The 24,198-nt window shown below is 37.0% G+C and overlaps 4 protein-coding genes across 4 annotated transcripts; 3 read left to right on the forward strand and 1 right to left on the reverse strand.

Annotated features, from left to right (window-relative positions):
- The first annotated feature begins 1,249 nt into the window (after positions 1 to 1,249).
- Positions 1,250 to 8,793, forward strand: LOC110774916 (derlin-1). Its single transcript, XM_021979517.2, has 7 exons — positions 1,250 to 1,490; positions 3,546 to 3,681; positions 4,493 to 4,566; positions 5,553 to 5,646; positions 6,994 to 7,122; positions 7,229 to 7,389; positions 8,280 to 8,793. Exons 1-7 carry the CDS (start codon positions 1,474 to 1,476, stop codon positions 8,407 to 8,409), a joined length of 741 nt encoding a protein of 246 aa, XP_021835209.1. The 5' UTR covers positions 1,250 to 1,473; the 3' UTR covers positions 8,410 to 8,793.
- Positions 8,794 to 9,917: 1,124 nt separating this feature from the next.
- On the forward strand, positions 9,918 to 12,052 carry LOC110774920 (class V chitinase). Its single transcript, XM_021979521.2, has 2 exons — positions 9,918 to 11,044; positions 11,642 to 12,052. The coding sequence occupies exons 1-2, from the start codon at positions 9,922 to 9,924 to the stop codon at positions 11,662 to 11,664; spliced, it is 1,146 nt and encodes a 381-aa protein (XP_021835213.2). The 5' UTR covers positions 9,918 to 9,921; the 3' UTR covers positions 11,665 to 12,052.
- A 695-nt stretch (positions 12,053 to 12,747) lies between these two features.
- On the reverse strand, positions 12,748 to 17,883 carry LOC110774918 (uncharacterized). Its single transcript, XM_021979520.2, has 4 exons — positions 17,429 to 17,883; positions 14,921 to 17,129; positions 14,485 to 14,833; positions 12,748 to 14,392 (listed from the first exon to the last, which is right to left on the reverse strand). Exons 2-4 carry the CDS (start codon positions 17,126 to 17,128, stop codon positions 13,743 to 13,745), a joined length of 3,207 nt encoding a protein of 1,068 aa, XP_021835212.2. The 5' UTR covers position 17,129; positions 17,429 to 17,883; the 3' UTR covers positions 12,748 to 13,742.
- A 3,475-nt stretch (positions 17,884 to 21,358) lies between these two features.
- Positions 21,359 to 23,335, forward strand: LOC110774917 (class V chitinase). Its single transcript, XM_021979518.2, has 2 exons — positions 21,359 to 22,542; positions 23,051 to 23,335. Exons 1-2 carry the CDS (start codon positions 21,450 to 21,452, stop codon positions 23,071 to 23,073), a joined length of 1,116 nt encoding a protein of 371 aa, XP_021835210.1. The 5' UTR covers positions 21,359 to 21,449; the 3' UTR covers positions 23,074 to 23,335.
- Positions 23,336 to 24,198: the final 863 nt, after the last annotated feature.

Genomic DNA, 24,198 nt, shown 5'->3' on the forward strand with positions numbered 1-24,198 from the left:
AGCGCCACGTAGAAAAATCTAATGGTTTCGGCCAATGAAAAATAAGATTTCAAAATTAATTTTGAATTAAAAAAGTCGAGTGCCACGTAGATAGTTTTTATTAATTATTTATTAATATTACGCAGATACAATTTCATCCAAAAACAAACACTTTCATAATAAAAAAAAAATCTAAAATGAAATTCAATGCAAAATAAAAAACTAATCTAATCTAATATATAAAAGTGGTATATACATAGGATTTTTATTTAAACATAACAATTTAATAGAATCCGTGCATCGCACGGGCTAAAATCTAGTAATAATAATAATAATAATAATAACCATCTGATCTGGTCGTCTGAACTTATTTTTTCTGATCTGATCTGATATGAACTTAATTTTTATAATATGATCTGAACTTATTTTTTGTAATTTGATTTGATATGAACTTAATTTTTCTGATCTGATCTGAACTTATTTTTTCTGATCTGATATGGTCTAATCTAATTAAATCTGAAATAAGTAATAAGGTTCTGAAATAAGGTGAACTAAACAGGTCCTTATTAATTTTTATTTCTGATACCCACCAATATTTTTACATATTTCTCTTACTTTATCCGTATTTTATTATATTCATCATTTTTTTTCTTCTAATTTTGTCTTAATATTTGCGAAAATAATAACTGTAAAGATCTATATAAAACGGAGATAATTGTTATCAAAATCCGTATACTTCCTCCGTTCCTTAAATATTGCACCATGGTTGACTTTTAGCCTTTTCAAGACATACTTTGACTCTTAATAACTCGAATTATGCATAAATAAAATTATAAAAAGTTGATATTTAGAAAATATATATTTATATCGATACAAATATAACAAGATCTTATATGACTATAATTTTTATTAGGTATGAATCACAAAAGATGACCAAAGATCTAATGTGAATAGTGTAAAAAACAAGATGGTGTAATATTTACGAAACGGAAGAAGTGTTTAAGATTGAGGGAGTACCCAATTCGTAAAAGCCATAATAAACACTACTTCATCGAACACTAATTATAAAGTTAGCGAATAGCGGTCTTGTAAAGAACCCTTTTAGGCTTTAGAGGAAGTTCATGGTTTGGATAATTCCCTCATTTGACTCATTTACGCACAATTCTACAGGCCTCATCTTGAGGTATGTTCTTTTGGCCCAAGTAAAAATAACTCGAGGTTCAGGCCCAACCCAACGTGGTCAATGACTTAATGCGTCAACAGCTAACAAGAACTCTTCCTATTCTTCCCTGCGAAGTTTCTCGGTTGTGCGAAAAATCAAACCAAATTCTGTAATTCTCGCAAACCATTTCTTCTTCGCTAAGCCGTAATTTCTTCAAATTATAATAATTAGTGTTCGGTTTTCCTTTTTGAGCTCACTTCAGATACAAATCACAACTCTTCCGAATCTGTGATTTTTGCGGTAATTGACAAGTTTCAAGTGGGTCATCATCAATGTCTTCTCCTGCAGAGTATACCTCATTTCTCATTCTTTACTGTTTTGAATTCGTTCTTTTATTTAGGGGGTGTATATCTTGATTAATTGTGATTTCTGAGTTTTATTTATTTATTTGGGCGAGAATGTTTGGTTTTGTATTGAAATGGGATTGGAATGAAATTGCTTGTTAAGGTATTGTATATGCTATTGAATTCCAATTGATGTTATTGATTCTGTAGTTCAATCACATTTTCAATGGTTTTACTGAGAATTTAGATGATCCCTTTCTGGGTTTAGTTCTCCCATTACTAGTTCGTACGGAGCTGCTATTATTCTATTAACGACTTAACGTGACTATTAATTTTCGGGTGGAGGGTATAATTATAATTCCCAAGTTCAGGTAGAAATTAGGTCAATTTAATTGGTTTTGAGCTGTTATACCGATGATAAAATTCTTTGGGGAACATTGTTGGAAATGCTTAAATGTTGAACTTGAACCTTTAAAACTTTGTAGTATGAGCATAAAGATTCTTTCATGTTCGGTGTTTTTGGTTTATACACTTGAATGCTGACATGTTTTTGTTGAGATCAAATCGAAATCGAACCTGTCTAGTAAGATTTTGTTCATATTTTTGACAAATTCCCCCCTTTGTGAAACCTTCGGGTGATCTTCAATCAAACATGATGGAAACGCCAATTTAACAGTTAATAATTAGCTTGGTGTATTGGAAACTCCACCCTAATATGCAATGTTATTCTTGTCACTCTAGGATATAGTAAAAAGAACCACTCTTCTCTTAAATTACCCACTTTGATCGCGCTCTCTATATTTCTCTTGCCTCCAACCTAGTAAAAATATTTGATGATGACTTATCAAATGCATGTAGCAGGGATTAGTGAATATCTATATGCATTTTTTGAGCTTCAACAGAAAGCCTAAAGTTTTGTTGGAAGGTTACAATCTGTATAGGAACTCATGACTGGCCCCGGTTTGTTCAGCAATTGGAGTGTTTTTGACTTATAGTTGACATTGCTGAGCTATTGAATATTGAACCTTGATCTATAAGGTGGAAGAGGGAGCATTAGTTTGGAAGCTCGTGTCTTTTGAAAAACCTAATTTTTATGGTTCTGACTACTTCTGTTCTGTTTTCAATTCATAACTAATGTCTAGCCATGATAAGTGATTTTCTCCCAAGAGAAAGGTAGAGTAAACGGTTAGCAGTGTCAAGCCCTAACACTTTCCATTGAGCTATTATATGTTGATGGCACCATAGAGTCTAGACTTGAAAAATCACATGGCTAGGGCTCCTTACAACTTACAAAGAATATATTTGTAATTCTAGAATTCCCGTGCAAGGTATCATGGAAGTGGATTTGTTGCTTGCTATAAAGCCACGTCACAAAGATCATGATCGAAAAGTTAAATAGAAGGTCTTCATATTATTGATTCAATCTCAAGCCATTTGGAGATCTCCTATGATAATTTGGCTCTGGTTTTTCTTCTCTAAAAACAACAAGGGTTAAAGCCTAAGCAAACACATAGGCCTTGATTGTATGGTGGTTTACGACAAAGTCGGAAAGTACCACTTCTATCACTTTTAATCCTTTAATAAATGGTTTGCTGACTAAAGTTTGAAGGATCATGTTAATATTTCTGGAGCTGTTGGCCCTTTTTCTTCTTGAATTGTCTTTTGTTGTGATATTTGTAAGCTATGTCATATTAACATGACATGAATTGTTGTAATATATGCTTCCCCAATCCCCACCCCCACCCCCACCCGTAACCCCCAAATAAGTTTGCTCTGCACAACTTTTGCTTCAAGATTACCTTTTTTAACTCTTAACACGTATATTTCTTCCAAGATAAACTTTTCCATTTTAAGTTGAAAACTATTGCTTCAGAAAGCTTACTGACTTTTTGGTTTGAATTTGAGTTTGCATTTATTTTTTGAAGATCTTTACCTTTTTTCTTATAGTTTTGCACTGACTTCTAGCCAACATGTGGGTTTCCGTCACCCTGCTATTTGGCAAGTGTAGAACCTATTACAGTAGTTTCTGCCCACTAACTTACTTTGTATGTTTTTTTAAGGTGGTATCAGTCACTCCCTCCAATAAGCAAGGGTTACGGGACCCTATGTCTTCTGGTCACAACAGCATCTCAACTGGGTGTACTCAATCCTTACTATATTGCATTGCTCTATGGAAGAGTGTTCAAGAATTTTGAGGTACAGTTCACATTACCCTGTCATTTTGTACAGCATATAAATCTCTATCGGTCTAACATATGCCTGTTAAACGCTCAATTCTATATTGTGTTTCATTAATATGGAGTATTTCATATAAATTGTCTTGTCTAAGTTGTCTTCACAAATTGTTGCTCCCGACCCCTCTTATCAAATTTGTAACCCCAAACTTTGCTATAAAAAGTTCATTACAATTTGGGGTACCTTGGTTGATATGGGTTTTTTACCCAAATGAAATGGCACTGGGAGAGGCTTGGTAAGGTTGTCTTAGTTTTAGACAGCTGAAAAAGGGTAGCATATGTGGCCTTGCTCTGATAACTGGTAAGTGGGGATCTGACTACCATCAAGGGAAGGGGAAGATGATATGTGGGAGAAGGGTACTTGAGGCGTGATGAGGAGGGATTGGGTCCGGAAGGAAGATTGGGGGAACTTCACTAGAATTGAACTGTTGTTTGGGTAATTAGATACTCATATTTTCCTAGTAAGGTTATAACCAAGGAAAGTTTAGTTTCTAGCACATTGACATATGTTAAGGGAGAAGTTGTTAAGACAGCTTTCCTAGACTGATTTAATTCCGTTTACTGGTGTACAGATCAAAAGTTTACTTCATTATACCTTCTTTTTTTGTCTATAATTCCCTTTTCAAGGTTTTTCCAATTATTTTCTTACTCACAAAGTCGTAAGCAACTTATTTATGAGTCACTGGTCCCATCATACCTCATTTCTGGTTGGTCTTACCTGATTGTTTACCTCTAACTAATACCTTTTTTAACACTTGTGCATTGGTTACCAGGTGTGGCGGCTTTTTACAAACTTCTTTTTCCTTGGTGGTTTTTCTATCAACTTTGGAATTCGCCTGCTGATGATGTGAGTAGTTTGCCTGATCATAAATTTGAAGCGGAATTACTGCTTTTCTCTTTGTTTGTTCTTTTCATTTGGATGATTTGTCCCTTGTTTTTGGTTGGGGGTTATTATCAGCGATTGGAAAGTTACCATAAAAGCATGGGAATGGGAAACTCCCTCAGGTGCTAGTTTTGATTACCCATGTCATTTTATGCATAAAGACCTGGTATCGTTACAAATTTGTGAATGTTACAAATAAAAACGGTACCCAGTTATTGAGTGGGCTTCTTCTCCAGATTCTATCATATTCAACAACTCCTGAACACCATCCTTCTGATTGCACGCATTTCGACAGTCACTAGTTCTGATTATTCTTTTTCCTTGATATGTGGTATCAACATTTTGGATGACTTGAGAAGTTGAGAGGATGCTCATATGGAGTCCAGCCGCGCAGAACTGCAAATAGCTAGATACCACGAGGTGGATGACATGAACGGCATGACATATTTTCCGTCTTTCCTTTTTTGGACTAGAGAGGCTGTTTATGTCTTTATGAGCCCCTGAAAACAGGGCTCTTTGATTGATTTCATTATTGTCTAGATATAGAAGTGTTATTTCCCCCAAAAAACTCTGATGCATAATGAAATTATGAATATGTTGAAAGTATGTAGTTTGTGTGTTTGTGTCTATGATTTTTGCATTGCATATACAGAGGCCCATGAACTTTCTTTGCATTGTTATTCTTGGTCTATTTCCTCCTCCAAAATCATATGGTGGAGTAATTACAGTGCCTTTATCAATTATCATCTCTGTTAGTTTTATGCTTTTCTTTGTTTTCTCTCATTTTTCATGATAATCACCTTCTTAGATGTTAGAGCAAGGTACAGAGTTCTCTTTGAACACTCTCATATTCAATATTCCGTTTCCTTCTATAGTTAAAAAAAGCTTGGTTTTCTGTGGCCTGATGTATTGACTCCTTTTGTCTTTTATAAAAATTCTTGATGTAACAGAGCAAGATATGGAGTTCAATTGGAGCAGGGACCATTCCAGAGGCGGACAGCAGACTTCTTGTGGATGATGATATTTGGAGCATTCAGTTTGTTGGTAAAAGAATCATTGCATGTGTCAATTCTCTGCTCTATTGGCATGTCTGTTATCTTGTTTTCATTAAAAAGAAGTGTGCTGGGGTTACTATGATTAATAGCGCCCACATTTATGGTTTTTCTTGGACTTTTCCTTCTGAGTTACACAGAGGTAGCCATTTAAAAATAGAAATAAGAGTTGCTGTTGTAGATGCAAGATAAAATGAGCATTAACACATCTGAAAATAGATATTAGAGTTTCTCAGGTTGATGGATTTTGTTACCTTGAAGTTTGAGGGATTTTATTCCTATCCCCTGTCATTTACCCTCCTTTCCTCAATAGACATCAAATTTAGTTAATCAATACTCCAATTTAAATATTAATACAAATATGAAGACATGTTAAGTCCCCATTGTTTAGGGAGTGATTGACGCTATTTCTCCTTTGTTGAAATATCAAGTGTTAATTTGGACCAATAGTTAACCGAATTTAACGTCATTTACACTTAGTTTGGATAAGAAAACGAAGAGAAAAGAAAGGGAGGGGAACAAGATCCCTTGTTTGGATACACGGTTCGGGGAAGGAAGGGGAGGGAGAGTGAGGGATCAATTTCCCTCCCTCTTTAATAAACATCACCCTTTTAGAATTGGAAAGATTTGGAGGGAAATGGACCTCTTATTTCCTCTCCCTTCTTTTCCCTTCCACTTTACTATCCAAACACACTGTTAAGCATTTGGGATATATTTTCGATATGTGAGATGTTAGGGAGTGGAATGAAATAAAATGGAATCCCGTCAACCTTCAAGGTCATTCATTCATCATTATCATTACCCCATTGTCTCAAAGAGGCTCCCGCAAGAAGCGGGGTAAGGGGGGTCGGACGTACGCAACCTTACCCCTGCAATTGCAGAGAGGTTGTTTACAATTGACCCAGAAGCGATAACGGGTCGACAACGGGACGACCATCTTCTACTTCATGGAAAGGAAGCGAATAGGTTTTAAGAGCTATTTTGATTTAGTCCATTACATCCCACAGCCAAAAGAACAAATGAATCATTGGCTCCATCGGAAATGGACATGGACAAAACTTTCCTATATGAAGAAAAAAAACCTTTTGAGAAAAGTTATCAAAAATGACGATTGTTGCCATTTTTGATAACTCATCCAATGGGGGGCTGATATTTAGCAATACTCTCTCTTCTTTTGAGCCCCTACTTGAGGCCCCCATTGCAGATGATCATAGTCCTTTTTGCTAATGTCTTAATGCGATTTCCAGCTCCCTCCATTCCTCTTGAGACCAATTGTGTCCTTTTCTTTGTTCTCCCGTCAGCCTTTTGTTTCAACTGATTTCGTCTTAATGATTCTCAGGTATTATATGCCATCCCTTTCTTTGATTTACCATTTGGTGGAATATCCCTTGTCTTCATGCTTCTTTATGTATGGAGCAGAGAAATTCCGAACGCCAATATCAACTTGTATGGCCTTGTCACTCTAAAGGTAAGTTGAAAATGTACTGGTGTTATGTCCTTATTTCTATTTTCTCGAACTTCACAGCTGTGCAAGTTAAATATTTGCATATATTGATATCTGTCTTGACCTGCAGTCATTTTACTTGCCTTGGGCGATGCTGGCGTTAGATGTTATTTTTGGTTCATCTATATGGCCAGACCTTCTTGGAATTATTGCTGGACATCTGTTTTATTTCTTGACTGTACTTCACCCTCTTGCTGGTGGAAAGATGATTCTGAAGACTCCTGCATGGGTGTATCCTTTCCCTTAACCTTATTTAGAATTCAAGTTGTATTGCATTTTGTATCTAGCTGAAGCTGAATTTATTTTTTTGGGTGTTACAATCCGGTTCACATTTAGGGCTAATCCGGATTCGGGGTGAGTTCTGGGTGGATAGGTTCCAGTCCCCTCCCAATTGTTATTGTGGGGGATCAAACGGACAGTTCTCCCTACCAAGTTCAGCCCCAATCACCACTGAACCAACATGCAATTGGTGAAGCTGAATTTTAGTCTTAACTAGAAAGCTATGAAAGAGCAACCGGCCACTCTTGTTTTTTCTTTCTTTGGTTCCTGTTGTAGATAGTAGGGTATGGTAGGTAAGTGGTGGTCATAGGAACAAGTCCTTTAAGAATATTCTTCCGCATAGATTTGTGATTTGTCTTCTTTGCTGATATTTGAACTTGCTATATCCAAATGGACTTTCTAGCCAACCAAGATTTCTTATTAATGGACACCAAACTGAGGCTTTTTGCAGCTATATAAGCATGCTCTGTAACCATAGTGCATGCTAATTCACCAGTATCTTTGCTGGTTGTTCAGTAACCATAAGACGCGTGAGATAATCTTGAAAGTGTCTTATGGTGTGACCTAGATTTAGAGATGTAAAATATCACCAAGTTCTAAATAGGGAACTCTTCAGAGGTTTGAGTAACTTTTAGGCGTCATGGGCACGTTTTTGTAGACTAATAAGGATTAACTTTTTACATATTTTGTTAAACTTTTATGAAGTTTTTAGTGATGAATGAATATAACATCTTTTGCAAGTATCCAGATCTCATGGTGAAAGAGCCTCACCTAATGACAGAAGGCCCTACTGCATTAGTTTTTTCTTTAAAGAAAATATCCTTAACCGCCTTTCGTTACAGACATAAGATCGTGAGAAGGTGGAGACTTGGAGCCCCAGCACCCTCCCGTCCAGCAGCAGGTGCACCCCCTGCTCAGCCTGAGAGAAATGATGGAGTTTTCAGAGGGAGAGCTTATCGTCTTAGTGACTGAACACGGGCTTGCAGAAATGATCCGATGCAATACCATTCAAAACTTTGCCCAGATGAGAAACAATAGTTACATTCCAAGTAATTCAGCAATTTCTAAAGCAAATCTGTTAAATGGTATCGCTTTAAACAATCCTGGGAGGGAAGTGAACGTCATCTGTCTTAATATGTAGCCTCTGCTGACAGACTGGTTCTGAACTCAAATTTGATCTAGTACAGTTGATCAAGCTAACAGAATATTATATGATGAATGTATTTGGTATTTCATAGAAAGTTGTAGGGGAAGATTAAATGTCAAGCTCCTCCTTCCTTTGAGGCTTTGATTTGTCATGCGATTATACTTTTATGTTCTCAATTATAGTTTTACACGGCCGAGCTGATTTGAGCATATCGATTACTTTTCACTGCTGCAGGTGATTAGTGTTAATTATGCACTTAAGAAAACCAATGAAATTCGGACAGCTGCTCCATTTCTCACTAAGAAGATGATTGAAATACCAAAATGGTTTTGCATATTAGTTGAAGAAGTTGAAGATAGAACTAAAGGGTAGAAGTTTATCACTTGCTGGTAGAGGTAATTACTATTACCTCCGTCTTTTAAAGATTATTTCGAACATGTAGTTATCAAGAAGTTAGGATTATTTGGATTATTTTGACTTATTCATCAAAACCTAATTACTTATATGGGCAATGTCCTTTTCTTGACTTGACTTTACACTCATCATGTAACCCAAAGGCATCTCTAGTTGGCAGAAATGTTAACCTACAAATAATAATCAACATGTGAAGTAAAGTTCAAAGTCGATCATTGAAAAACACTCCATTTTGGATTATTTTGTATAATAATACTCCATTCGTAATTTTTAGGAGTTACATAAACTATTTTTCACCCGTAGTTTTTAGGAGTACATTCAAGTTTTTCACTCTTCTATTGTTTATTATTTCTCACTATCATGGGCAAGACAATTCATGGCTATTCACCAAACAACAACATAGGTATATGTTGTGTTATTTTTCGCTGTTGATTGGAGAATCGAGTTTATTCATATATTACTTTTCTGAATTTATCTTGTATGGACTTATTAGAACTTAACATAATTTATTATTTGGCCATCCCTAATTTTTTTTTTTTATTATTTTGTCAAACGTTATTTTTCCTAAACTTATTTAAACTTATTTTTTATGAAATAAGTGGAAATGACATAACAAAGCTTAACACGGATAAAGAATGGAAAAGAAGTCCTAAGTAGTGTTATTACATCGTCATTAATTAATTTCCCAACAGAAAAAATAGTTGAAATGTGAAATGCGTAATGAGTTTGGCATACTTGACTTTTCAAATTCTCAAACGATACGCAGTCTCTTAATTTCGTATGTGGAATAGTCAAGGTCTTATGATCTTATCATACGGTCCACAATCAACCAAGTTGAATTTCATGACCAATCTTGATTAATTAGTCTTTGAGCACATATTCTATTCTTCATATTACAAAGTTATAAATACTTGTACTAGCTAATGATCAATCATATTAACTCAAAATTAACCCACCATTATATATCAATGGCTTCTTTTAAGAGCAGCATTTCCTTGATTGTCTTAATTTCACTACTACATTTCGAATTTTCGAGTGCAGTTAAGGGTGGGTATTGGACTCCAGACAATGGCATGGAGGCCTCAGACATTGACTCCACCCTTTTCACCCATCTCTTTTGCGCCTTTGCCAACTTCGACAAACAAACCAACCAAATCACAGTTCCTTCAGGATGCGACACCTTCCCTCAGGCAATCCGAGGAAAGAACTCGGCCGTGAAAGCCATCCTTTCCATCGGCGGAGGGACCGTACCATCAACAGATTTCAACACCATGGCTAGCCAACCTAGCTCCAGAAAGGCCTTTATCGACTCCTCGATAAGCCTTGCTATATCTAATGGCTATGACGGCCTCGACTTAGACTGGGAACAACAAACCCAGCCTGATGAGATGAACAACATGGCAACCCTCCTGAATGAATGGAGAGCCGCCATAAATAGTAATGGTCAAAGTTTGATCTTAACCGCGGCCCTTCATTACTCACCAATAGTAAGTCAAGCAGTTACATTCCCTGCACAGGCCATATCCGACAACCTAGATTGGGTCAATGTCATGGCTTACGATTTTTGGGCACCCGGTTGGCCAGGCCCGGACCCGATCCTTGCTCGACCTCATGCATCGCTTAACGATCCAACGAGCGGGAACCCGAGCGGGAGTAGCGGGATTAGTGCTTGGATCAACGCGGGGGTGCCTGCGAATAAGCTCGTTCTCGGGGTACCTTACTACGGCCATGCGTGGAAACTGGCGGATGCAAACAACAATGGTATATTGGCACCAGTCGTGGCTACGAATGGACAAGACGTTAGTTTTGACCCGTTTGGGAATGAGGAAACGCCTACCTATAAGCAAATTAAGAGCTTAATCCCTCAAAACACGTACGATGACACTTACGTTACTAATTATTTCTCGTCTGGGACCACTTGGGTTGCTTATGACGACACCGACAGTATTTCTCGTAAGGTTGATTATGCTAAGACTACTGGCTTGCTTGGGTATTTCGCTTGGAGAATTGATCAAGACCAAGATAATTGGGCTCTTTCTACACTAGGTATGTCCAATTCCTTTATTTATGCTTTACCTCTTTTGTTTCGAGTTTTGCTTAACGTAACTATAAGGGTTATGTATAACTCTATAACTATACCTAGCTACTATACTAAGACGGTTTTACGATAATCCGAGATGATACAAATTTTGACACTAAAAGAGGATCTAAAGTTAACCCGAACTTGGAACCCGAAAATTATCAAAACTGAAACCTAAACAGAACCAAATTGACTTGATCCGATATGATACGATATCCGAATAGAACCAAATCGAATTGACCTGAACAATAATAAAAAGATATAACCCGAATTAATCCGGAAAATTCGATCTGATGTGGACCAAACCATACCCAATCTGACCATGCATAAAACGTAAAACGAATTACACCGATACCTAAACGGACCATACCCAAACCCGCACTCGATCCAAAATAGAAGTGAGCCAAATTGACCAATAGCCCGATACCGAATTGATTCGACCCAAAACCGAACTAGTGGACCCCATTTGCCAGGTCTATGTATAAGCATTATACTTTGTATTTCGGGATTTATGTGATTAGTAGATTGGATTAATCTTATGTTATTGTTTATGAATATTGTAGCTTCACAAAGATGGGGAGCTTAGGTAACGGAGAACTAGCACGGGAAGGTGCCTCATCAAATATACATACTCCGTATCATTTTCAACGTCAGTATACACAAAATAAATTGCTCTCCGTATACTTCCTTTTCTTTGAAGGTAGTCCGATTGAAGTGTAACAAAAGTACGTGTCATTAATTCACGTACTATACTCTAAAATGATAGGGGAGTATTTTGTAATTTTAATAAAAGCTTTGTTTGATACAGAGTATTTATAGAAATGTTATTATGTACGACTATTGTCTTATAGATACACAATGTATATAGAACTAATACTTCATATAAGTATTTCGTATTTACATTGACTTATTGGCCACCGTAGGTCCTCTTGTATTAGGTTTACTTATTTATGTATACGAGCGTTTGGATCGGATTTGGATTTGAGTCAATTCGGATCGGGTCATTTAGGGTCACTTTCACTTCGGGTCGGGTTCGGGCATGGGTCGGATGTAATCGGGTTACGGGTTTAATTCGGTTTTTTAATGGTCGGATCGGGTCGCATTTGAGTCAAGATTTCGGGTCAATATCGGATCGGGTCATTATCGGTTCGGGTCATTTCGGATCAGATCATATCAGATCGATTTCTTTCGGATTTGTTCGGATATTTTCGGGTTGGATCAGACTTTTCATGTTTCAAGTTTTGATCTGACAATTTGGCTTTAAATTTGGTCATCATTCATAAAATATTCAATTATTTTTAATATTATATGCAATATTTCTTACTTATAATTAAGGGATAAACGTATATATATGGTTCGAGATTACTGGTTTAATGTATGCGAATTTTAGTAAACGATACGAGTTACATTTTCACATTGTTACAAGTGATAATTTAGGTGTATCTAGTGTTACTTCTACAAATGTATGGTCGAGAAGACGAAACATGAAATACGGACAAATTTAACAATATTAGTGATTAATAAAAGATTATCATGATTTAATAAAGTAACTAGTATTTGTGAACAAACTACCGGATCATTTCATAGATAATATGTGGTTATTAATGATGATTATAATAATAATAATAATGATGATGATGATGATAATAATAAATAATAATAATAATAATAATAATAACGGTTTTTTCATGAAATGCCCCTGAGGTTTGCAATAATGCACCAAATACACCTGCGCGTTTCAAAATTCATAAAATACCCCTATTTACTCAAAACTGTTCACCAAATACCCCTATTATGACTTTCCGTTAGTCCTCCGTTAAGTCATGTTTAAAATTCATAAAATGCACCTAAATATAAAGGTTTTGCATAGTATACACCTATTTGTAAAGTTCTTTGCACCAAATACCCAAACTTCATAATTTGAATCCAACGACTAGTTTTAATTCAATATAGCCGTTATGTTCATGCTGCCTATAAGTAAGGCTGTTGTTCACTTGACTTGCTCCATGTTTAGCCCTCTATTTCCTAAATAGCCATGAGTTCTAATTCAAAAACCGGATCCTCTTCCATCCCAAGTTTGTCATACCTAAGAGTTCCAAATAAAAACTGCAATTGTGGGAGAAGATTTGCAATTAGGAGCTCGGAAACGGCTAAAAATCCGCAAAAGCTTTACTACAAGTGTGATTCTTGTGATAATTTCAAGTGGTGCAAAGGTTTTGTTGAGCAGACATTTGATGAAGCTCAAAGCAAGGGAAACAGAGCTGATGAAAACAGGGGAATGCAAGAAGAAAACAGGGGAATGCAAGAAGGAAGCAGGGGAATGCATGAAGAGTTGAAGCTATTGAAGAAGAAACTGAAACAACAGAAACAACAATTCAAGTTTGCAATAAAAATTGGTGTAATAATGTTTGCATTTCTAATTTGGATAGCAATGAAGTAGAGTTGTAACAAATTTCAAGCAAGAACATCACTTGTTTAAGCATATGAGCTTTACAAAAACTGATTTCTAAGTGGACAAATGCCACTGAAACTGCACAAAAACATCTTGTCTAAGCAATTGTGTTCTTTCCAAAAAGTGATACTAATTGTAAATTGCCTAAGCTATTTTAACTTTGTGCACCTACAATTCACCAAAAACTGACTAACTTTTAACTTTGTGCATGGTTAAGTTGCTGTGTTTGCTCTTTTCCTCCCCCTTGAACCCCCTTGTGATGTACTTGCTCCTGCTGCTGCTGAAGTGCTTGGTCCAGTGCTTGGTCCTCCATTCTTACATGTCCTTGAGTTATGACCAAACTCCCTGCACTTTCCACATTTCACATTGCTGTTTCTCTTCCCCTTCCTGGGTTCATTTGGTCCTCTCTTTCTCTTCTTAGCAGGTCTGCCAGCTTGTCTTTTGATGACTGGAGGCTGAATGGTAGGGAGAGAAAAGTTAGGCCACTGTGTTGGGTCTGACATGGGGTGAATGTGGTCTGCATATGTAAGCTTGTATGCAGCAGACTTGAAGAATGGGGAGACAAAATCAATGGGGTTCAGCCTTTGGTCATAAATCACCCTGAGTGCATGCTTGCAGGGGATTCCAGAAATTTGCCACTTCCCACACCCACAGCTTCTAGTTGATAACCTGATGGGGAAGTTCACATGTGCATCTCTGACCTCAAATTCCCCCCCACCACAGGCTGTAGCATAGCAGAACCTAGACTCTCCTGTTCTTTCATCCACCTCTTTCTTGGCATACTCAGTCAACTGACCATCCTCCATATCAATTGCCATGTCAAATCTTGCCCCAACCCTCTCCATACACCACTTTCTGATTGCTGTACAACAACACAACAACATACAACATTATACACAGAACATCACAAACATCACAAAATAAAGGAACAGAACATGAAGTGGTGAGCTATACCTTCCAACAATGAGAATACAGGCATGTCTCTGTATGGTTTTGTGCATGCATTGAATGACTCCACAAAGTTTGTTGTGTTGTGATCACAACAAACAGCAGGGTCAAACATATGCCTGGACCACTGCTCCTGGCATGTGTCCAAGTATGCAGCAGCATTTGGATCATGAGCAGTGATCTTCTCTAATGCTTTACCATACACATACTCATTGTGTGCATTTGCAGCTATCCAAAACAGTTTGAAGAAAGCAGATCCACTAAATCCATTGTTTTTGCAATTCATGTACAAGTGTTGGCAGCAAACTCTCCTAGTAGCTCTAGGAAAAGTATCTCTCACTGCCAAGTCAACTCCCTACACAGGATATGTTCATTTTAGGCCAATCATATCTGTTGCAATATTATAAAATTGAAACAAAAAAGGAGCAAAATAAACATATACCTTCATCCTGTCACTGATGAAGGTCCAATCATCTTTGTTGCAACCCTCTTGCTCAAACATCTGCCTCAAGCATCTCATGAAATGTGTCCAACTATCACAGCTCTCAGTGTCCACTATCCTATAAGCCAGAACAAATATTTCATTGTTCCCATCAATGCCAACAGCTGTGAGTAGGATTCCCTTGTAAAACCCACTTAGATGAGCCCCATCTATTCCAATTATAGGCCTGCACCCCCTCAAAAAACCCTTGACTTGAGCAGCAAAGGAGAAGAAACAAGCTCTGAACTTGGGGTTCACATCCCCACTTGTAGCACCCCATGAAATCAGTGCATAACTTCCTGGGTTTGTCTGTTTAATCATCTCAGCATACCCAGGAAGCAACTCATAAGCCTCAGCCCAACCACCATGTATCTTCTCTACTGCCATACTCCTTACTTTGTACAACAATCTCTTTTTAACCCTCAATTGAAATGTCTCCTGTGCATACCTTCTCAATGTCTCAACAGGAATTTCAGTGTTGGCCTCAATTAGACTCATCATGTTCTTACATAGCCACTCAGAGGTCACCACAGGGTTCTCCTCCAATCTCCCACAAGTTTTGTGGCACCCACTGATCCCCTTAATAGCCCAACTGACACTGTCAAACATCTTACTTGCATGTATCCTCCAGTCACAAGTTTCTATTGCACACACTGCAGTGTACCTCTTACTGTCAGCCCTCTCAACACTTAGTCCAAACCCCTCTTGTATGCAAAAACTCCTCAAAACATCTAGGAAAGTGGACTTGTCTGGAAAGATCAACCAAGGTTCTAATTTGATGGACCCATATGGTTGATGAGTCCATATCTTTCCATTCTTGTAGGCCTTATCCATCTTACTAGAACCATCCAAACATTCCTCAAACAATAAGTCAGGCACATCATCTGTTATCACCTCAGCCTCCACATCAGAGTCAACCCAATCATCAAGTTTATCCTCCTCTAGTTCAGAGTCTGGTTCAGATTCCTCCCAATCTGAATCCTCACTCTCCTCTTCTGAACCTATATCCTCAATATCAGTGAACACCCTTGCACTCTTTGACCTCCCTGTACCCTTCCTACCTATGCCCTTCCCTTTGGATACCCAAGTTCCAGCTTTCTTGGCAGTCACTTTGTTCACCCTGAACCCTGTAGGTCTAGTTCTGGCCCCCTTCCTTTTAACAGCTTCAGACTGATTCTGTGTTGGTGTTGAATGGGGTGGCTGATCATTTTGGGTGTTCTGTGGTGGTGGGGAATGGGGTGGTTGATCATTTTGGGTGTTCTGTGGTGGTGGGGAATGGGTGGGGTGTGTTTGTGGTGATGGGTTGGGTTGTTGTGGTGGTGGGATGGGCTGCTGTGTTGTTGGGGTGGGTTGCTGTGCTGGTGGGATTGATTGTTCTGGAGTTGGGGTGGGTTGCTGTGGTGTTGAGGTGGGCTTTTTTGTTGTTGGGGTGGGTTTTTTTGCCTTTGGTGTGGCCTGTTTTTGAGTTGGGGTGGGTCTCCTCTTAGGGGTCAGTTTCTTGGCTTTAGGAACCTTAGGAGCTTTTGGAGTAGTTGGCTTGACTTTGGCCTTTTGTTTTGGTTTAGGAGAAGTAGGTTTTTTGGAGGGTGAAGATTCTTGTGTGGGTTGTGGTTGAGAGGCTCCTGGAAACACCTCATCAGCACCATCCTTGCTTATAATCCTCACACACTCAGTGCTTAAGTCCTCACAATCAACCACAGGCACCTCCACAGCTATTGTGTACTCCATTTGTTCTTGAAGTTCCCTTAAAATGTCCTCTCTCTCCTGTTTTTTCCTCATTTCCTCTTCCTCCTTTCTTTGAGCCCTAAGAAGTTCATCTTGTCTCTCTTTGAGCTTTCTCTCACTCTCCTTCCTATGATGCTCAATTGTGGCAACAGCATTTCTAAACACCACTCCTGGTTTGTCTGTACCCTCAACCCATATTTCAGCAGTGTCCTTACCCCAATTCCATCCCCACATTAGCTTCATTGTCTTATCATCTACCAACTCAACTCTACCACAGGGAGACTCAATAAACAGGGCAAATGTACTAGGTAAAAACACATCCTGCCTAACAGATTCCTCAAAAATATCCAAAAACAACCTCAAAAGACGATACTTTTCCATGTCTGTAACTCTCACATCAAAGCTATGTGATCCATGATGCAATAACAACCACATTGCAGTCATCCTAAAGGGAAAATTTAAGGAAAAAAAACATGAATTTCGATTCAACCAACAACAATTCATCAATAAACAACCACAATCATGATCACAATGAAATTCAATAGGTCACAATCACAACTTACAACTAACCAAACAATTATTCACAACAAATCCAAGGAATAACTAACTTCTAACCAATCAATTAATCTCAACTGACAATTTCAAAAAATCACTGACAATTTCGCAAAACCCTAACCCTAATCAATTTCGCGAAAAAAATTGTACTTTACAAGCAAAATAAATCAGCGAAGAAGGAATTATTACCTTGAAGTAGATAATCCAACTAGGAAAAGGGCCCTTGTTCGTCCACTGCACCCGAAGCTCTAAATCGCCTCCAAGTTGCCCCCTTTTTGTCGCGAATTCACCAAACGAACACCCACGAACTCGCCAAAAGAGAACGCAACAAATTTCACTAAATTCTTGAAGATCTACCCAGAATTTTGTCAGTTACAGTAGAATTGATGAGGGTTGAAGAACAGGGGAAAGGAGAGAGAAAGAAGAGAAGTTGAGAAGTTTTTTTTTTTTTGGAATTTCAGTCACAATTGTTACCTAAATCGCGCCAAACAACAATTAAGGGCAAATTGGTAAAACGTCACTAACGGCAAGCTAACGTCCGTTAAATCCAGGAGCATTTAATGAACAGTACGGAACTTTAGGGGTATTTTATGAATTTTGAAACGCGCAGGTGTATTTGGTGCATTATTGCAAACCTCAGGGGCATTTCATGAAAAAACCGTAATAATAATAATAATAATAAAAGATTAAAAACTTGCGTTATTTAGTTTGGAGTATTGCTAAATTTGAGTTTTTCTTCGGTTCAGATTGGTTTCGGATCTTCGGTTCGGATCGGTTTGGGGTTGATTCAAATTATACAATTATTTTCGGTTCTGGTTACTTCGGTTTCAGATGAAGATCAATTCGACTTAATTCGGTTCTTGGCGATTCGAGTATCGGGTCATTTCTGGTTAAATCAATTTTAGATCGGTTTCGGTTTCGGTTTGGGCAAATTTAGATTTCGGGTTGATTTTGGGTCATCATTTCGGGTAAAGGATCAGATCATTCGGATCGGGTCATTCGGATCGGATCAGTTTTGCCAGGTCTATATACGAGTACGTAATATTAAATCATCGTACGTTGATCAATGGATTCGAAAATTACAGATAACATTGTCGATGATTTAAAAAATACGAAGTCGAGCTCAATGTCGGAGGAGAGTCTAACCACGTACAAGCCTGATATTCTTAAACTATTGATAATAGGTGGAGTAGCTTATCAATCTTACTCCATACTACCTCCGTATTATAAATATTTTTATGGTTACTATTTGCATAAATATTAATACAAAAAATGAAAAGTTGAATGAATATAATTAAGTATGGATAAAGTAAGAGAAATGTGTAAAAAGGTTGGTGGGTGGAAGAAAAAAATGAATAAAGTAAGAGAAAGTAAATGAGAATTTGTAAATATTGTGGGGGTAAGAAGAATAAAGTAACTAATTATCATGTCCACAATAAATAAAAATAAAGCAAAGGAACTTTGTGAAACTGTCAAAAACGAAAAGTGTGAAGACCATTTGAAAATGAAGGTAGTAAATGTTAGTCATCATTCTTCCTTTTTTTCCATGTGGAACAATTAATCTCGACTCATATATGATTTTTTTTTTCTTTTATTTTGTTTAGTGTGGCACTTAAGTCATTTGTTAATTAGAAACTTAGAACTATGTTTTTGGCGCATATTGAAAAATATACCTATTTTGTACAAGCAAAATAAAGGTCATATTAAAATATAAAGCTAGTAAGGCTTTTAAAACTTGACTACTCCCTCTGTCATTTAGAAATAGCTCAATGTAAGTTTGATTCATACCTCTTTGAACGACTTTAGCTGGCGTGACTGGTTATTATAATCCTCATACATGTTACTCCCTCCGTTTCTAAATAAGTGTCACCTTTGGGCCTCGGCACGGTGCTTAAGAAAATTGTAAAGTGTGTAAGAGTTAATGATTGAGAATGTTTTTGTTTTGGGAAAGGAAAAAGTAGATAATTATTTATTGATAAAGTACAAATAAAAGTGGATGTGGTGATTGAAAAGTGGAAAAGTGTAGAATGTGTAAATAAAAGTAATAATAATTTATAGAAAAGTGGGAAAAATGTATGGAAAAGTGTGAAAAGTGTATGGAAAAGTGAGAAAAGTATATGTTCAAAAATAGAAAAAGTGACACTTATAAGGGGACGCCGAAAATGAAAAAGTGACACTTATTTAAGAACGGAGGGAGTATGAATTAGTCCTTATTACGGAGTACTGTGTTATGGGGGCTTAAATTAGCCAAAAAACATGACAAATTATGGAGGCTTAAATTAGTCAAAGAATATGACAAATTACCCGAGTGTACTACAAGAAATTCATGGTCATTGTCCAAAATTCACACACACTAGGTCTATGTACATGAATTTCTTGTAGTACACTCGGGTACTCAACTACAAATCCAAAATCAAGTGAATTACTTACAAAACGTTAATGTATTTAAAAAAAAAAAAAAAATCTTCCATCCGATTATCCAAGTCATTCATATATTTCATCACCTTATAAATAAAATATTCGGAAAATGTTTGGTTGACCCTAAGGGTTGGTAACCCCTAAGATACATATAACATAAATTTATATATAAGCACAATTAATTGGAGAGAGAATGTGTTGTATGTAAAGTTTCAATGCATTTGTAACCAATCAAAATTCAATATTAAAAGGGTTACCTACTCTTAGAGTCACTCTATCATTGTCCAAAATATTCCCATAAACCTGGCCTATTCTCATTTCTCTTACTGGTGTATCTTTTGACCAATCTCCACAAGCTCAAAATGAGTTATCATTCTCTCACTCTTTTTTTTAGGAAAAAGATAGGCTAATTTATTAAATATAATAGCCGGAAGATACGAAACGATTGCATGCATCAGAGATTCAAGAATGGCCTATTGGCCTTCATACACCTAGCCAAATGTAAACAGGTACAATTTTTTTTTTTTGTTGCAAATGAGCCACAAGGGCGGCGGGGATGAGAATCGATAATAGGATATATCACCTGAAAGACTGAAATCGGGATGGAAGCTCTAACCAACTAAGCTATCCATCACTCTCTAATCACGTACAAATGTACAATAACTAGTCACCGCATATTTAGCAAAGCGGGAGTAACAAAACAAGAAATTAAAGACAAGGACTGAAAACGTACTGTTTTTAAGAGATAATACATCTTCTACGATCAGTTGGGTGTCATCTCACCTACATTGCTCCATGCAAAGCTCAGCTCGGATCACAGTCTTGTGCATCACCCTCCATCACAATCATACTTCTCTCTTAATTATCCAATACTTTAGCAATATGGCTTACTCCTATTTCTAATTAAATTAAATGCACTAAATCAAACAAACCTTTATTAGTGAACGATACACAATAAGTGAGCTGACGCACAATTGATGATTCATGCATATACGTGGAGCAAATGCCATCTTATTTAAACCCCAATTTTCAAGTTCTTTCGTTCCTTATCGAAACAGGCCGCTGCAATTTACTACGTAATACTTTGCTTAGAGGGTGCAGGCCATGTGCTGTTAGTGTACGTAATACGGAGTAATAAATTACTGATTCATTCGATCCGATAATGGTACATACACTATATATGTGAGATCGTGAGATGACACACTATTGATGATTCGTATCGTGTTTACTTACATGTCATACATATACGTGTACAAAAGATATCCCGCATATTTATACTGAGTACTTTGTTTTAAGAGTGCAAAACTGCAGGCCTATGTGCTGGTAGTTTATATAACTAGTACAGAGTAATAAATTAAATTTCATTCGGTCTTCTATTCATACATACATACATACACAATATATACTTCATGTGCGATATGAGATGACTCATTATTAATGATTCATGCAACGTGTTGGTTACACAGCATACACTAATACATAGACGTTAACAAAAGATATCCCACATATCCAAACTTATTTTCCCAACTACATACGTACGTAGTATATCCTAAGTTGTTTATTCGGCATATATTGAAAGACGTTGAACAAGTCTAACATGGTTGCTTATATGCATTCATATACGTTTGTGGAAATGTCAAACATCTTTATCTCATAATTTATCCCTCTATATTCTTCCCACATGCTTGCTATTATTAGACACTTGCGTCAGTTGCATACTTCACCCACCAAGTTAATTATATATACTACTCCAACTCCATCATATCCTCCAAACTCAACCAAGCTAATCTCAATGGCTTTCTATCCTTCTCTTAAAAGCACCATTTCCTTCATAATTCTTTTCATTTCACTTCAAAACTTCCAAGTTTCGAGTGCGGTTAAGGGTGGCTATTGGTTTCCAGACAATGGTCTAGCATCCTCAGACATCGACTCAACTCTTTTCACTCATCTCTTCTGCGCCTTTGCCAACCTTAACCTTCAAACTAACCAACTTATTGTTCCTTCAGAATGCGCCTCGTTCCCTCGAACCGTCCGAGGAAAGAACTCGGCGGTGAAAGCCCTCTTATCCATAGGAGGAGGTAACGCACAATCTTCCGATTACAACAACATGGCTAGGAACCCTACTTCTCGAAAGACCTTTATCGACTCCTCAATAAACGTCGCTTTAGCTAATGGTTACGACGGTCTCGACTTAGACTGGGAACAACAATCCACCGTCGATGAGATGAACAACTTGGCAGTCCTCCTTCGAGAATGGAGAGCCGCCGTAAGGGCTAAGGCATCCAGCACAGGCAGGCCACAATTGATCTTAACCGCAGCACTTCATTACTCACCACGAGCAAATGCAGCAGCTACATTCCCTGCACAAGCCATAGCCGACAGTCTAGATTGGGTGAATGTCATGGCTTACGACTTTGTTGCCCCCGCTTGGTCACCTCAGCCGTTTGTCACTCAACCTCATGCCTCACTCCGCAACCCATCCAGCACCGCCGCTAGCGGAAGTGGTGGGATCACTGCTTGGATTAACGCCGGCGTGCCAGCTAAGAAGCTAGTCCTTGGGTTCCCGTTTTACGGGTACGCATGGCGGCTCTCGAACCCGAACAGTAATGGTATTTTAGCTCCGTCTACCGGCGGAGACACTAGTGTTGGTGGTGGAACACCTAGCTATAAGCAGATTAAGGACTTCATTAGTCAAAGAGGTGCAACGGTTAGGTATGATAATAATTATGTTACTAACTATTGTTACTCTGGATCGACTTGGATCGCTTATGATGATACACAGACTATAGCTACTAAGGTTGCTTATGCTAAGAGTACCGCTTCGTTGCTCGGCTATTTCGCTTGGAGTCTCGGCCAAGACCAGAATTGGGCTCTTTCTAGACAAGGTATGTTTCACGGTCAAACTTATTTAACCAATTCCGCATTAAATATAGGAGTACAACAGTTATGTTTAATTTACCAATTTTTGCAAAACTACTTTTTTTTTTAGTTGAAACCATTACCATTCCTCCCTATGATGTTTTAAGTTAGAATTTAGACACTATTTATAATTGAAGAACATATTCTACATTATTTTCAATACATAAGAAAATACATATTTACGTGGATTTTGTTTGATTCGTTTCAATAAGTACTTTATTAATATCAAAATTTTATATTATTTGCTGGTGTATAATTAGATATATAAATGTTACAAAATGTAAATTAACATAAGAGAAAAAGTAGAAATTGATGTTTTTGACAAATGACCAACTCAACTAAAAGCTTAAACTTATGATTGAAGTCCAAATATTAGTTTTATACTCTATCAGTTTAGTATTTGAGTAGTCGTAATTGATAGAAAGTAGTTAGTTACTGGCAAAATTTATAATTAATGTTTGTTTGACATTGCAGCTTCGCAAACATGGGGAGCATAGGCATCGATGGAGAACCAGCGCGCGCGAAAGGCCGCATCACATCGATCAGTTTGTGTTATACATAAATCAGTTCGTGTTGTTTAAGAAAACAGAAATTAACCTTACTTGGTATGATACCGAGAGTTAGGGGCATATATATTTGTCGAATAAGATGTGAGATATACTCACATAGTCACATGGGACACACAAATAAATGTAATGTGTTGTAAATTATGTACGGTCGCTGAAGTAATAACAAGTTAGTTGCGATTCTGTTCTTCAATTTTTGTATTACTTGTGTGTTTACGGTTTTCTATTGATAGATATTTGTATTTGGTCAATCGTTTTCTTTTCATATTTCAATTTACATTAATATCATCATTAGAAAAGTGTGACACGCAAGTGATATATAAATTGTGACATTGAAAATTCGGAGTCATTGTTGAAAGTGTTGACTATGTACGTACCAGAAGACTGAAAGTGTACGTATAAAATGTAGTGAGGTTTTTTCCTAGGAACTTGTCTAGACTTTTCATACACACTTTTTTAAGTCGATTATCAAAAGTTAATATTTGCTTCTTGATTGATCTTTAAAAGTTTATGATGTAAGGAAGTAGTAAACTTTGAACCTATTTGAGGTTCTAATTTTAGTGAATAGCTAATCAATATCGTGTTTATTTTAATTTTAATAAATGCAAACTTAACTTAAATTGATCACTTTAAGTCCGTCTCACTACTCTCTTCTCGATGTAAGTTTATAAAATTTTATTTCTCGTTTTTAATTTTATTTTCGTTTATTAAAATTAATTTCAATTTTCCTTAATTTCATTTAGGAAATTTAGATTAATTTTTATAAAAATACTTTATTTAATTTATTGCTTTATATTTATGCTAATTGATTATTATTGCATTTAGTGAAAGTTTGCTTTTGTTGTCATCACCAAAAAGGGGGAATATTGTTGACCCTAAAGTTTTGATGATGACAAAGCAAACTCCTGACAATTGGTTAAGTTATGTTGCATAATAGGTTCCGAGATCCTTAGAGGGATAATGCTAAGTTAAGGAGATCCTGAGTTGGATAAACTAAGCAACGTGGAATATAAGCAAGTAATTGATCCATGTCAGACACTACATTGAAGATATAAT

The sequence above is a fragment of the Spinacia oleracea genome, chromosome 2 (genome assembly GCF_020520425.1).
Source record: "Spinacia oleracea cultivar Varoflay chromosome 2, BTI_SOV_V1, whole genome shotgun sequence".
Lineage (NCBI taxonomy): Eukaryota > Viridiplantae > Streptophyta > Magnoliopsida > Caryophyllales > Amaranthaceae > Spinacia > Spinacia oleracea.